This window comes from Pantherophis guttatus, chromosome 7, assembly GCF_059756535.1.
Source record: "Pantherophis guttatus breed Tessera chromosome 7, ASM5975653v1, whole genome shotgun sequence".
NCBI lineage: Eukaryota > Metazoa > Chordata > Lepidosauria > Squamata > Colubridae > Pantherophis > Pantherophis guttatus.
In genome coordinates, this window is record NC_142069.1 from 3,642,732 (window position 1) to 3,658,881 (window position 16,150).

At 45.2% G+C, this 16,150-nt stretch overlaps 1 protein-coding gene across 1 annotated transcript in view; it reads right to left on the reverse strand.

Moving 5' to 3' along the window:
• Positions 1-16,150, reverse strand: part of EXOC4 (exocyst complex component 4) — a 358,562-nt gene that overhangs the window by 47,332 nt on the left and 295,080 nt on the right. Inside the window, exons 12-14 of the mRNA XM_060687047.2 lie at positions 8,308-8,444; positions 4,724-4,879; positions 2,859-3,037 (exon numbers count right to left, since the gene is read on the reverse strand). Coding sequence (XP_060543030.1) covers positions 2,859-3,037; positions 4,724-4,879; positions 8,308-8,444 — 472 coding nt within the window. The remainder of the gene's footprint in view (positions 1-2,858; positions 3,038-4,723; positions 4,880-8,307; positions 8,445-16,150) is intronic.

A 16,150-nucleotide genomic window follows, 5' to 3' on the forward strand; every position in this document is an offset into this window, starting at 1 on the left:
ACCGGTACAGCTCTGCAAGCAGTTAAAAGCCTGGTAGATCAGTACCTCTGCTAAATCCTGAAGAATTGTCACATGACCATCAAACCATGCCCACAAAATAAGCCACGCCCACAGAACCGGTAGTAAAAATTTTTAGAACCCACCCCTGATATGGATGAAGATAGCTGGTTAGTTAGAGATAGATAGTTAGTTCCAATAAAGGAGAATATTTGTAGCTCAGGATTGACATGAGGGGTCCTTAGTGCTCTCTGAGCGTGCTTGTTTTCTTGCAGACTTTTCATTAACCTAACTAGTGTAGGTAATATCCTCAGAGATGGATGGATGGATGGATGGATGGACAGACAGATAACAAATTCTCCTGAGCACCTGAAGGCAGGACAAGAAGCAGTGGATGGAAACTAATCAAGGAGAGAAGCAACTTAGAACTAAGGAGAAATTTCCTGACAGTGAGAACAATTAACCAGTGGAACAACTTGCCACCAGAAGTTGTGAATGCTCCAACACTGGAAGTTTTCAAGAAGACACTGGACAACCATTTGTCTGAAATGGTGTAAGGTCTCCTGCCTGAGCAGGGGCCTGGACTAGAAGTCCTCTAAGGTCCCTTCCAGCTCTGTTATTAACTACAGGTAATCTTTGCCTTACGATCACAATTGGGCTCAAAATGTGTGCTGCGAAGCAGGACAGTTGTTAAATGAGTTTTCCCCCATTTCATGACCTTTCTTGTTAAGTGAATCCCTGCAGTCGTTAAGTTAGTAACACGGTTGTTAAGTGAATCTGGCTCTCCCCCCTTTGAATTTGTTCATCAGAAGATTGCCGTAGAGGATCGCGTGACCCCAGGGACGCTGCACCCGTCATAAGTACGAGTCAGGTGCCAAGCATCTGAATTTTGATTACATGACTTTGGGGAATGCTACAACGGTGGCGAGTGTGAAAAAGTCATGTCACTTTGTTCAGTGTCGTAATTTCGAACGGTCACTAAATGAGCGGGTTTTTTTAACCGAGGATTGCCTTTATGTATGCAAAATCTGCTTTTTTTATTTCCTCCTCCTGGTCATTTGAGACCAGCAGGCCTGCCGGATCCAAAAATCCAAATTGTGTAAAAGGCTAAAAAAAAAAAAAAGGAATAAAAGTATTGCCTAACTCATATTTTGCAAAAAGCCAGAAACCTGTTCCTTACTTAAGCCCTGGACTTCCGCGGGGATTTGAGCCCGTCATTAAGCTGTGAGCAGGTGTTACATGGAGTTTTCGGCGTCCCCTTTTCGTCTTGCCTTCTCGACCTTCTGCCGTGACCTTCCACCCGGGAAGCCCCCTGGCTTCACCTTGGCTGATACCTGCTGGAGTTTAGCAGTCCTGGGACCTCAGGGGGAACGTTTTATAGCTGAAGGCCAGCTGGAACCAGAGGGAGGGGAGGAGAAGGAAACGCAGGCTTTAAACCTCGGGGGTGAGGGGCATGTAAAGGAGAGAAGAGAAATCACGCTATGTCTAGCGCACACCAATCCACGGGATGGGCCTCTTGGTCGTCTGCTTTCTTTATCAATCATCCTTGCACCACTTCGTCTACTTCTGCTTCCTGTGCTCTGCAAACCTCTCGCCTCTGTCCTTACGAGGTCTCAACTAGTTCAGCAGTCAGATCTTTCTTGGCTTCTCCCAAGCGGAGTCCAATTCTTGATGCATTGCTTTTGTGATCTGTCCTTCCTTCCTTCCTTTCCATCCATCCGTCCATCCAGTCACTCATCTGCTATGTACCTCCCTCCCTCCCTCCCTCCCTCCCTGTCTGTCTGTCTATCTAGTCACACATCTGTTATGTATCTACGTCTATTCATCCATCCATCCATCCATATCTATTTCTATCTATCTATCTATCTATCTATCTATCTATCTATCTATCTATCTAGTCATCCATCCATTATGTACCTATGTCTATCAATCCATCCATCCATCCATCCATATCTATCTATCTATCTATCTATCTATCTATCTATCTATCTATCTATCTATCTATCTATCTATCTACCTACCTACCTATCTATTTATCTATCTATCTAGTCATCCATCCATTATGTACCTACGTCCATCCATCCATCCATCCATCCATCCATCCATCCATCCATCCATCCATCCATCTTCATCTATCTATCTCTATCCATCCATCCATCCATTCATTTATCCATCCATCCATCTTCATCTATATCTATCTATCTATCTATCTATCTATCTATCTATCTATCTATCTATCTAGTCATCCATCCATCCATCCATCCATCCATCCGTCATTCATTCATTTATTTATTTATTTATTTATTTATTTATTTATTTATTTATTCATTTATTTATTCATTCATTCATTCATTCATTCATTCAATTTATATGCCGCCCTTCTCCGAAGACTCAGGGTGGTTTACAATGCACTTATAGCAATAGCCTTTATTCTTTTGTATATACCTGCTTAGTAGGGCTTTTGGCCCCCCATAAGCGGTGTTTCTACAAAGTCAGCTTATTGCCCCCACAATCCGGGTCCTCATTTTACCTACCTCGGAAGGATGGAAGGCTGAGTCAACCTTCAGCCTGGTGAGATTTGAACTCGCACTAATTGCAGGCAGCTGGCAGCTAAGTGCTACAATAACAGCACTTAGTCCGCTGCACCACCGAGGCTCTTCATCCTATTCATCTATCCATCCATGCATCCGGTGATTCACTTAACAACCTCTGCCAGAAAGTTTGTAAAAGGAGGCCAAACTCACTTAACAACCCTCTCATTTAACAACGGAAATGTTGGGCACAATTGTGGTCATAACTCGAGGGCGACCAGTAATTGAAATCCCCACTGGTGTATTTCTGCGTCTCCAGGGGTCACTTACTCTGGGCCAACGGAAGGTTGGAGAAAGCGCTTTTCACCCGTCCCGACAGCCATTCCAGGCTTTCGTGCATGTTGGCCAGGGCCTTCAGATCGCTGACGTCCCGGAGAATCTCTTGCTGGGGAATCAGTTTATCCCCCAGGTTCCCGATCAGGACTTCAGACTCTTTGCCGAAGGCAGTCCTAGAAGAAAAAAGAGAGCAAGGCGTGTGTCAATCAGGCAGAGCAGCATGATTTATTTATTTATTTTTATCCCACCTTTGTTAGTTTTTATAAGTAACACAAAGTGGCTTTTTCCTCCTCCTATTTTCTTCGCAACAACAACAACCCTGTGGAGGTGGGATGGGCTGAGAGAGAAGGACTGGCCCAAAGTCAGCCAACAGGCATTAAAGCCTAAGGTGGGACTAGAACTCACCATCTCCTAGTGATGTGGCCCAAACTTATCCAGTTGGCTTTCATTCCTAAGGCGGGACTAGAACTCACCATCTCCTAGTGACGTGGCCCAAACTTATCCAGTTGGCTTTCATTCCTAGGGCGGGACTAGAACTCACCATCTCCTAGTGACGTGGCCCAGTTGCATTAGCCTTACATTGGCTGGTCAGCTTTAAATCATCATTATCCTGACAATGTTCTTCTACAGGGGGAAGGGAAGTCTGATCAATTTCAACCTCACACCAGGTTGGCTCCAGATGATATGGAAAAGCTAGGAATTCCTTAATGTAATTTTCCTAATGGACTCCGGTAAGCAGTAATAACCAGCCTCTCGCCCATCACCAGGGACTTCTAAAACAGCTTAGTAGCTTCCAAGAAGCTTTCCCAGGTATCCCGAGGGGGTGGGTGGGGAAGAGGTCAGCAGCTGGACCACGAAAGCGAAGAAAATTGATCCAGCGGTCAGACAGTCCCAATTGAGTCGTCCGCTAAAGTCAGGCCCGTTAGGAAGCAACCCTCAAAGAGGGCGTTTAGCGGTTCAGTCCAATTTCACTGGTCTACAAATGTTGGGAAGTGATCGACCTCCGAGATAAAAATGTGTTCATTTTACATGTTTTGATTAGATGGATTAGAAAGCAGGGGATAAAGGTGTTAAAAGATTTCAAGCTATTTCACAATAAAGATTTATGCACAGGCGAGTAGATTTGCCTACGAGGGAGAGAGGTGTCTAATGATTCACAATGCCTCCTAACTTCTCGACAAAGTACGATAGAACAATGAAAAGGGTACCACCTGGAAGTGCTTACATTTATCTTCATTTTGAGAACAGCAAGGCTGTCATGTCCCCCGTGGGAATCTGAATCTGTGGAGGAGGACGAGTCGGAGCTGGAGCCGACGGAGATCAAGGGGGCGGCTTCGCTGGCTTTGGAGGAATGTGAGGAGGAGCAGGCCGAGGCAGCCCAGGCCCCCTCAGGATTGGGATGGCTTGTCAGCAGGGAGGAATGGGGGCAGGATGACAAGAGAGAGCAAGTAGCGGACATGAGGAACAACAGAGCTCAGGTGATGAGCAACTATTGCCCCCTCTTGATCCTCGAGCATGGAGAGTGGAGAGAAGGCGGGAACAGCGCAGGCCAACCCAACAACTTGGGAGGAGAGCGCCCCGCCCCTCTTCACAAAGCATACCTGGGGACTGAGATTTAAGGAGACGCTGAGGGGAGGGGCGTTTGTCCGGAACAAACACTGAATTGGTAGAGTTTGGTGTGCCGGTATAGACATTTGGAGTTTGCAGGACTGCTTGCTTCTTCCTGACTTCGTGGACCCAGTACTTTGTTCCTGACCTTGTGGACTCATTGTTTGTTCCTTGTTTCGTGGCCCACCATTAAGAAGACGGAGTCCAGGTTAAACCGTGATTTACATCCATGGATCTAAGGAAGGACCCACCTGATGAAGTCTTCTTCTTCCTCTCTTTTAGGTCTCAACTGCTTGGGCTGGGCCATGTTGCTCCAGTTGGGAAGGGACTTCAAGAGTCTGGTAATGTCGTCGTCTTTGGCCCAAGATGCGCTGATCACCATCTTGTCGTCCGACTGGACAATGCTCCTAAAATAAATAAATAAATAAAAAGAACCAGAGGACAGTTTAGAAGAAGAAAGATGGTTTGGCCAAGTACTGCAGGTAGTCCTCGACTTACGACCGCAATTAAGCCCCAGATTTATTGTTGCTAAGCAAGACAGCTATTCAGCGACTTGCACCCCTTTTTAGGACAAAGCTGTTAAGGGAATCGCTGCAGATGTTAAGTGCTACTACCTGCCTTCCGCGTATGTGCCCGGCCTTTCGCGCATGTGCTTTGCTCGCCTGCCTTCCGCGCATAGTCTGGCCTCAAAAATGTGCCTAAATAGGAGAGCATAGACCTGGCGTGGATGGGCGGCCCCATGCGTGATTTCTGCTACCGGTTTGCCCGAACCGTTCCAAGCCGGCTGAATACCACCTCTGAGCACAATGTGTTTTCCCGTTTCCTAAACTATCAACCCCTGAGATACGCCGAGCGCCAAATGCCAAATTGAAAAGAATATGAAAGGAAAAGCTGTCTTGAACAACGAATCGTAGGGGGAGAAAGTCCAATTGTTTTCCCTTGTAAATTCAGATGATAATTAGGAAATTGTGTAAACTTTAAAACGCATAAAAAATGAAGCCTAGAGCAATTTATTTCTCCAAAAAGGTTGATCAGAGAACTAGCGTATTAATTTACCGTCGGCTTTTACACTTAAATGGAATTTGTTAGCGTAGGCATGTCTGTTCACGGTGATGTTAGAGGTTTCGTTCAATGTGTGTGCCGAGCTCTTTATTGGCCCAAAGAAAACAAAATTATGGCAACCGTGACTCCTATTTCACTCCTATTCTTCCTATAATTTTACAAGCAAGTGAAGAGGCCGTGCTTGATTCTTAGAAATCTTTCTAGTATTTATGTGTTCTTTTGAATGAAAAATCAAGCTACATCCGCTTCTTTTATCTCAAGGGGCGAAAACTCCAAAACACAGATAAATCTGTTCCTTTGTTGATGTTTTGTTGTTTTAAATAAATTTTTATTAGAGTATAAATATTAAAAAAACATAACATAACATACACACTACAAACATTTATACAACCTATAAACAAAAGAAATTTTGTTTCCTTCTTAAGCATTGTTTCAAAGTGATATTCTGCTTGTTATATATTTCTTCACCTCTCCTTAGTAATAACATTTTCTATACCGGTAATATTTCCCCTCTAGGTTTTTTGTTTATTTCTAATTTTTAACCAATTATACCATTTATTCCATATTTTATAGTAATCTGATTCTTCTCTTTCTTGTATTTCTTTGGTTGACCTATCCATTTCAGCGCATTCTAAAAATTTTTCTATTAAATCTGTTTCGTTTGGCGTTTTTTCTTGCTTCCAATTTTTTGCGTATATTATTCTTGCAGCTGTTAGTATGTGAATTGTGAGATATTTAATATCTTTCGAGTATGATTTATTAAAAATTCCTAGTAAAAACGTTTCTGGTTCTTTATCTATCTGTGTTTCTGTTATTTGTTCCAACCATTTTTTGATGTTAGACCAAAATTTCTTTGCTGCCGGGCATGTCCACCATAAATGATAGAAAGTTCCTTGTGTCTTCTTACACTTCCAGCAGATCGGACTGTTTTTGGGCTGTATTTTTGCCAGTCTGGTTGGAGACATGTGCCACCTATAAAACATTTTCAGTTTGTTTTCCTTGTACGCCACTGCTCTTGTTAGTTTTATATTTACTTGCCAAAACTTTCCCCATTTTTCCAAATTTATTGTATGTTTGAAGTTTTGAGCCCATTTAATCATTGTTTCCTTGACTGTCTCTTCCTCCATTTTATAGCATAAAAGAAATTTGTAAATTCTGCTAATTAGTTCGTTTTCTAGTATAATTTTATCTATTTCTTGTTTTTGTTTATGAATTTCATATATTTTTATGTGTTCTCTATATTTAGATTGTATTTGGGTATAAGTCCACCAATCTATTTCCCTATCTAAGTCTGTCTCCAATTGTTGTTTTGTCTTCAATTTACCTTGATAGTCAATTAAATCTTTATATCTAATTATTTTTGTCTTATCTGTTAGATTTGGGTGTCTAATTGATTCTACCGGTGATAACCAACTTGGTATTTTCATATAATGTTGTTTTTTAATCTGTTCCTTTGTGTCGGCCCACACAGGTAGACCAGAGAGAACATAAGGAGATGAGCTAATTTGTACCTTTACTATAAGGCTGCATTAACTAAATCTTGCAAGTCTGAAAGTACAATTCTCCTCCTCCTTTATAACCTAAGGAGCTAGGGAGGCTCCGTTCTGAATCTTTTCCTCCATCCATTATGCAGCTCTGGGCTATGCCCTCTCCTATTGGACTGTTCTCTAAAGCTACATTAACAAAAACTTATAAGCCTGAAAATATAAATCTCCCCCCTGCCTCCTTTATAACCTGAGAAGCTAGGGAGGGTCCTTTCTGAATCTTTTTTTCCATCCATTATACAGCTCTGGGCTGTGCCCTCTCTTATCGGACTGTTCTCTAAAGCTACATTAACAAAAACCTATAAGCCTGAAAGTACAATTCTCCCCCCTGCCTCCTTTATAACCTGAGAAGCTAGGGAGGGTCCTTTCTGAATCTTTTTTTCCATCCATTATACAGCTCTGGGCTGTGCCCTCTCTTATCGGACTGTTCTCTAAAGCTACATTAACAAAAACCTATAAGCCTGAAAATATAAATCTCCCCCCTGCCTCCTTTATAACCTGAGAAGCTAGGGAGAGTCCTTTCTGAATCTTTTTCTCCATCCATTATACAGCTCTGGGCTGTGCCCTCTCTTATCGGACTGTTCTCTAAAGCTACATTAACAAAAACCTATAAGCCTGAAAATATAAATCTCCCCCCTGCCTCCTTTATAACCTGAGAAGCTAGGGAGAGTCCTTTCTGAATCTTTTTCTCCATCCATTATACAGCTCTGGGCTGTGCCCTCTCTTATCGGACTGTTCTCTAAAGCTACATTAACAAAAACCTATAAGCCTGAAAGTACAATTCTCCCCTCTGCCTCCTTTATAACCTGAGAAGCTAGGGAGGGTCCCTTCTAAATCTTTTTCTCCATCCATTATACAGCTCTGGGCTGTGCCCTCTCTTATCGGACTGTTCTCTAAAGCTAAAGCTCTCTTATTTGGAAGAGGGTCCCCATTCACACCACATTCCAGTAAGTCATACCTGTTAAATCTCAAATGTGTGTGTTTTTTTTTTTCCAAAAGGCACCTGGACTTTCTTTGTTGTTCGTTGAAGACCTTTCGCTCCTCATCCAAGAAGCTTCATTGGTTCTAACTGAACGGTGAGGGAATGACATCACGCAGTCAGAACGGAAGAAGCTTCTTGGATGTGGAGCAAAAGGACTTCCAAGGAAAAACAAAGAAACTCCAGGCCTTTTGAAAAAAAAAAGCACCATGGCCTTTTTTTTTCAAACCGAGAAGCTCCATAGTCGTACCTGTAAGCCACACTGCAGGTGTCCTTGTATTCCTGGAGTTTGACACATACCATGTTCAGGAACTGGTCTGAGTAGGCGCTTAAGTCATGCATCAAATTCATGAGGTCCTGGACCGTTTTTTCCACAATGACCGTGCTCTGAGGATAAGAAGAAAAATCCTTGAGTGAAGAAAAGCTGTTTTCAAGTCATATCCAAGCAGAGTTTGTTTGTTTGTTTGTTTGTTTGTTTAATTAATTAATTAATTAATTAATTAATTTGTATACCACCCTTCTCCCAGAAGGGACTCAGGGCGGTGAACAGCCAAAATTAAAAAACATACAAATACAAAAGTTAAGATAATTAAAAAGAATTAAATCACTAGCTTCCCAATTTAAAACCCCCAAATCCATAAAATTTAAGATCCCAATTTAAAAACCATTTAGGCTAGGCCGGCTTGATGGAATAAAAACGTCTTCAGGGCTTTACGGAAGGTCCGGAGGTCCGGGATCAGTCGTATTCCAGGAGGCAGTTCATTCCACAGGGCGGGTGCCCCCACAGAGAAGGCTCTCCCCTTGGGGGCCGCCAGCCGACATTGCCTGACCGACGGCACCCTGAGGAGGCCCTCTCTGTGAGAGCGTATCAGACGGTGGGAGGTTATCGGTAGGAGCAGGCGGTCTCGAAAATACCCTGGCCCTAAGCCATGGAGCGCTTTAAAGATGAGAACCAACACCTTAAAGCGCACCCGGAAGACCACCGGGAGCCAATGCAGCTCGCGCAGGAGAGGTGTTACGTGGGAGCGCCACGTCGCTCCCACAATCACCCGCGCGGCCGCATTCTGCACCAGCTGGAGCCTCCGGGTGCTCCTCAGGGGGAGCCCCATGTCGAGAGCGTTGCAGTAGTCCAGGCGTGACGTGACCAAGGCATGAGTGACTGTGCACAAGGAGTTGAAACATGCAAACAAGTGAAAGCGAGCCAATGCAGGCAGTCCTCGACTTAACGACCACAATTGAGCCTGCAATTTCTGTCGTTAAGTGAGACACTTGTGAAGCGAGCTTTGCTCCATTTTACGACCTTTCTTGCCCCTGTTATTAAGTGAGTCACTGCAGTTGTTAAATGAAAAATGAAGTCATGAACTGAATCCAGATTCTCCCATTGACTTTGTTTTTTTGGAAGCGAGATGAACCATTGTAAATACCGTATTTTTCAGACTATAAGACGCACCAGAGTATAAGACACACCAGGATTTCGAAGAGGAAAACAAGGGAAAAAAAAGTTTTTGGTCCTCATTGGCCCCCAGGAGCACTCTGCAGGCCTCCCAAACACTCTGCGCATCCCATTTTTGCGAAAAACAGGCCCTTTTTTGTGAAAAACGGGCCCGTTTTTGGCCTCCCAAACCCCCCACACATCCTGTTTTGCTCTCCCCAGCCCAGGAGCAGTCTGCCGGCCTCTCAAACCTTCTGCGCAGCCTGTTTTTGTGAAAAATGGATGAGGGGGGCCGAGGTTTCAGGAGGCCAAAAATGGCTGTATTCGGTGTATAAGATGCACCAACATTTCCACCCTCTTTTAGGGGAGGGAAAAGTGCATCATACTATGAAAAATACGGGACATAATGGTCGTTCATCCACCCCCTGATTTCTGATCTGTGAGGTTGCTCCAATGGTCGTTACGACTGGTCATAAAATCTCTTTTTTTCAGTGTCGTGGTCGCTTTGAAGGATTGCCCAAGAAACGGTTGTCAGTGGAGGACTTCCTGTTCAAGGACAAAGCAGTTTTGACTTGGGGAAAAAAATCTGGAATTCTGATCTTTTTTATATCTATATATGTTGATGGCAGCAAGGGTACATTACCCCACAAAAATGGAAGGATATTTTGATTCCCACCAGGGATGAATGGCTACAGAAGTTCCTAGTTTTCCCTGACTTTTTTGAATTTCTCTTTCTAGTTTATATTTGGTTAAACCAAAAAAAATAGTTTCAAAAAGAAAGAGAGTGAGAGAGAGGTGGGGGGAAGGAAGGAAAGAAAGAAAGAGAGAGAGAAAGAAGGAAGGAAAGAGAGAGAGAGAAAGAAAGAAGGAAAGAGAAAGAAAGAGAAAGAAAGAGAGTAAGAGAGAGGGGGAAGGAAGGAAAAAGAAAGAAAGAAAAGCAAGAAGGAAATAGAAAGAAAGAAAGAAGGAAGGAAGGAAGGAAGGAGGGAAAGAAAGAGAGAGAAGGAAATAAAGAAAGAGAGAAAGAAAGAAGGAAAGAGAAAGAGAGAGAGAGAAGGAAGGAAAGAAAGAGAGAGAGAAAGAAGGAAGGAAAGAGAGAGAGAGAAAGAAAGAAGGAAAGAGAAAGAAAGAAAGAGAGAGAGGGGGGAAGGAAGGAAAAAGAAAGAAAAGAAAGAAGGAAATAGAAAGAAAGAAAGAAGGAAGGAAAGAAAGAGAGAGAGAAAGAAGGAAAGAAAGAAAAAGAGAGAAAGAAAGAAGGAAAGAGAAAGAGAGAGAGAGAAGGAAGGAAAGAAAGAAAGAGAGAGAAGGAAAGAAGGAAGGAAAGAAAAAGAAAGAGAAAGAAAGAAAGAAAGAAGGAAAGAAAGAAAGAAAGAGAAAAAGAAGGAAGGAAATAGAAAGAAAGAGAAGGAGAGAGAAAGAAAGAAGAAAGGAAAGAGAGTAAGTAAGTAAGTAAGTAAGTTTTGGCAACTGGCTTTCTATGTTGATTCCAAGTCCTCGGAGTGGAAATTCTCTCAGGTGTGACAGGTGAGTCGTCCTTCCCCATCTGCCCCTCCCCAATGACAGAGACAATCACCTCAGACCCCCTCTGCATTTGAAGTTTCAAAACCTCATCAAAGTGACGCCCGCTCGGTTACCTTTCCCTAAACCGGCTTCTGTCTCCGCATTGATTTTAAGATTAAAGCGCTGGCAAAAAGCCCCGGATCCATAATCCTGTTCCTGCAGATGGACTGGTGAGTGACAGGAATCGATTCTTCTCGCCCGCCTGTTAAAAGGCATCGGGGAGGTATCTCTAGGTGGTGTGTGCGGGTGTCACTACTAGGAGTTCTGCACGCGGATCACGACGCCCGGAGGGCGGTTTGACAGTTGTCAAAGGCACTTTGGGGAGAGTTGGGAAGACGCAGAGTAAGTCCTTGACTTACGAACGTTCGTTGAGTGGTCGTTTGAAGTTACGACGGCACTGAAAAAAAGTGACTTAGGACTGTTTTCTAACCATTGCAGAATCCCCGTGGTCATGTGATCAAAATTGCCCTCTGACTCGTATTTATGACGGTTGCAGTGTCCTGGGGTCACGTGATCCATTTTTGCGACCTTCTGACGAGCAGTCAATGAGGGAAACCGGATTTACTTCACCGTGTAGTCACACACAGTGCAACTAAGTTCACCACTGCAGTGATTCACTTACCGACGGAGGGGGAGAAAGGCCGTAAAACCGGGCAAAAGTCACTGAGGTTCTCACTTAGCAACAGAACTTTTGGGGCTGAATTATTGGGTCATTAAGTCGAGGACTAGCGATATAATCATTCAGGTATTGTACTGGCATTGGAAAGGTGTTACTTCAAATTCTCCTGCGTTCTCAGTCACAAAGACTCTACAGCCGAATCAGAGGAGGAGGAGGAGGAGGCGGCGTGGGAGTCAGGATCAGCATCAAGCAGTGGTAGGTTCCTTCCGGTTCGGCAGAGCCGGTAGCGGTGACGATATGACGTCACCGAACCGGTTCTCCCCCCCCGCCCTCCCACCCCCTACGTTATTCTTACCTTTTATTTGGTCCCACCCCCAATCTACTGCTGCCTCCTGAGTCCCAGCTGATGACTAGAGGGAAAAAAACTGTTTAAACTCTTGCTGCGGGGCTTCAAAGGGCCGCCCTACAGCTGATCAGTTAAAAGCAAACAAATGAGTTGGGCCGTAAGTGCGAGGACTGGTCGTAAGTGCGAGGACCTTCCAGAAACGACTCTGACCAGCTAGCCATGCCCACCTAGTCACATGACCTCCAAGCCACACCCACAAAATCAGCCACGCCCACAGAACCGGTAGTAAAAAAATTTAGAACCCACCCCTGGCATCAAGGCAACCTGAGAGCAACAAGGGGGAAGAGGGAACGGAGCTATGAGAGAGAGAGAGAGAGAGAGAGAGAGAGAGAGAGAGAGAGAGAGAGAGAGAGAGAGAGAGAGAGAGAGAGAGAGAGAGAGAGAGAGGCGGAGCCTGGGCTCTCCGTCAGCCCTCAGATGGAGAGTCAACAACCCCCAGGTCGGGAGGCGGCTGATACGGAAGAGGAGGAACAGCTGAGTCCAGTGCCTGACACGCGGATGCATAGAAGGCAGAGGAGAGGAGAGCGGCGGGAATCTATGGGCAGGTCCTTGGGACGGAAGAGTCACCACTCTTGCTAAGCCCCACCCTAGCACATACTTAATAGTATGTGGCAGACAACTATTCATCTTCCGGCTGGACAGACTTGTTAGCCTGCGGTGAGAGAGAAACTTTTTGCCGGGGCTCCTGGCGCTCCTAATTAAAGGAATCTTTGAGTTAACTTCAGAGGCTTTGTTGTGTTTTCAGAGCTGGGTCAGAACATGTTTATAGTATTGTAATTATTGAATATTGAATATTGTATTCCTCTTCTCTTCTCTTCTCTTCTCTTCTCTTCTCTTCTCTCCTCTCCTCTTCTCTCCTCTTCCCCTTCCATTCTTCTCTTCTCTCCTCTCCTCTCCTCTCCTCTCCTCTCCTCTCCTCTCCCCTTCCCCTTCCATTCTTCTCTCCTCTCCTCTCCTCTCCTCTCCTCTCCTCTCCTCTCCTCTCCTCTCCTCTCCTCTCCTCTCCTCTCCTCTCCTCTCCTCTCCTCTCCTCCCCTCCCCTCCTCTCCTCTCCTCTTCCCCTTCCCCTTCCATTCTTCTCTCGTCTCCTCTCCTCCCTTCCCTTCCCTTCTGTTCTCAAGTTGAGTGCAATAGTTTTGTGGAAAGCTTGCTCCCCTCCCTCCCTTGCGGTGGTGCAGAGTGGGGGCCCTCCCGGCAGGGGTCTCCCATGACCCGCTGATGGAAATGATTTCCTAGAGGAGGGGGTGCAGCAAATATATAAATCACTGTCAGAGGAGGGCACCCCAGTTTGACCCAGCAGGAAGGCGTGATACATTCAGATTTGTTCCATTCCGCACCGTGTCACTTGCCGACCAGCGGGTGAACTGCGCAGTAATCAATTAGGTTGACAAGATCCTCTGCAGATCCCTGCCACCTACGATGGAGACATCAGGGGGGTGGGGGGTGAAGAGAGGAAAGGGGCCACAAGCACAAAAAGCTGTCATGATGGGAAATCGGCCCCCGTTCCGATGAGGAAGCGAACTTGACCTGCCTTTTTTAGTCCGAATAGCTAAACAGCAATAGCCCTTAGACTTATATACTGCTTCACAGTGCTTTTACAGCCCTCTCTAAGTGGTTTACAGAGTCAGCCTGTTTGTCCCCAACCATCTGGGTCCTCATTTTACCCACCTCGGAAGGATGGAAGGCTGAGTCAACCTTGAGCCAGTCAGGATCGAACTGCTGGCAGTCGGCAGAGTTTGCCTGCAATACTGCATTCTAACCACTGTGCCACCAGATAGATGATAGGTAGCCATAGCACTTAGACTTATATACTGCTTCACAGTGCTTTTACAGCCCTCTCTAAGTGGTTTACAAAGTCAGCCTCTTGCCCCTAATAGTCTGGATCCTCATTTTATCAACCTCGGAAGGATGGAAGGCTGAGTCAACCTTGAGCTGGTCAGGATCGAACTGCTGGAAGCGGGCAGTGAGTTAGTCTGCAATACTGCATTCTAACTACTGCCCCACCATGGCTCAATATAGTTTTGACGTTTAGAAAGAAGATATCTTTGAGGGACAGAGGTGTGGGGAAGGGCAAGCATCGGGCAAGACCCCTACCCAGAAACGTTGGGACTAAATAACAAGAGTTGGAAGGGACTTTGGAAGTCTTCAATTCCCTGCTCCAGCAGAAGACAATATACCATTTCAGAAATATGGTTCTCCAATCTCTTCTTGAAAACCTCCAGTGATGGAGCACCCACAGTTTCTGGAGGCAAGTTGTTCCACTGATTAATTATTCTCACCGTCAGGAAATTTCCCCTTATTTCTAGGTTGGATCTCTCTTTGATAGGTTTCCATCTGTTGCTCCTTCTTTTTCTTTTTTCTTTTTTAAATTTATATGCCGCCCTTCTCCGAAGACTCAGGGCGGCTTACAATGTGCTCAGCAATAGCCTTCATACTTTTTGTATATTTATACAAAGTCAGCTTATTGCCCCCACAAACTGGGTCCTCATTTCACCTACCTTAGAAAGGATGGAAGGCTGAGTCAACCTTGAGCCTGGCAAGATTCGAACCTGCAGTAATTGCAGGCAGCTCCTTGTCCTGCCCTCACGTACTTTGGAGACTAGGTTGACCCCCTCTTCCAAAACCCGAGGGGCTTCCACAAAGAAGAGGGGGTCAATTTTTCTCCAAAGCACCAGAAGGCAGGAGAAGAAGTAACAGAAGGAAACTTATCAAGGAGAGAAGCAACCTGGAACTAAGGAGGGGTTTCCTGACAGCGAGAACAGTTAACCAACGGAATAGCTTGCCATCCAGAATTATGAGCCCTCCATCACTGGAGGTTTTCAAGAAAAGACTGGTGTTCTGTCCCCGTCTCACACACGCACACAAACAGACAGCCGGGGGTTAAATAAACTGGCAGACAACCAATTCTTCCGATAAGAAGCTTGGCAGCAACCTAGTAGCTGCTTGCCAAGAACTTTACTCATAAACAAAATACATACAGTTCAAGAATTGTCCAGTTCGTAAAATAAATCCAAGGCTGATAATGTTGTTTCCAAAGATGTAATGTGACTCGATAGTAGTTAGTTTTGTCCGTCACAGAGTCTGAATGGCCACCTCACCCCCTTTTATACCCTGTAGGGTGTGGTCCAGTGACTCAACTTAATCTCTGGCACGCCTCTTCTTCTGTTGCGCGCGCTTATCTCTGCGACGCTGCCGAGGATCCAGCCAAGACTCATTTCCCTCATCACTGTCCACCTGTGGCTGCGTGGACGTGCTTGGCCCCGGGCCTATCTCTTGCCCTTCGGCAGACACCGAAGGCATTGCCAGAGAGGAGGGTCCTGGAGAGGGAGGCCTTGCCAACTCCTCTCCTTCACTCTCGGAGTCCTCTCCTGCCGATGACACAGGCTCAGGTAATGGAGCCACAACAACTGGACAGTCATTCGTTCTGGCATAGGGTCTCCAGTTTTGGATAGGGGTTGGACTAGAAGACCTCCAAGATCCCTTCCAGCCCCAGGATTTCACGACTACCTATATACACGATATATCTAATGAAAAGAAGACCTGGGGTGACATGATAGCAGTTTTCCAATATTTGAGGGGCTGCCACAAAGAAGAGGGGGTCAAGCTATTCTCCAAAGCCCCTGAAGGCAGGACAAGAAGCAACGGATGGAAACTAAGCAAGGAGAGAAGCAACCTGGAATTAAGGAGAAACTTCCTATCTCATTGATAGGGTGGGTTGCCTTCAGAAGTTGTGGATGCACCATCACTGGAGGTTTTCAAGAAAAGATAGGAGAGCCATTGGTCCGGAATGGTGTAAGACAGTGTTTCTCAACCTTGGAAGCTTGAAGATGGGTGGACATCAACTCCCAGAATCCCCCAGCCAGCGCTGCTGGCTGGGGGATTCTGAGAGTTGACGTCCACCCATCTTCAAGCTACCAAGGTTGAGAAACACTGGTGTAAGAACTCCAGGAGGTTGGACTAGAAGACCTCCAAGGTCCCTTCTGACTCTTGTATTCTGCATTCTATCCCTGCTTGGAAAAAAAAAAAATCAAATCAGACTCTAAAGCCAAAATCCCTTTTGGAAACAGAAGTCCGGA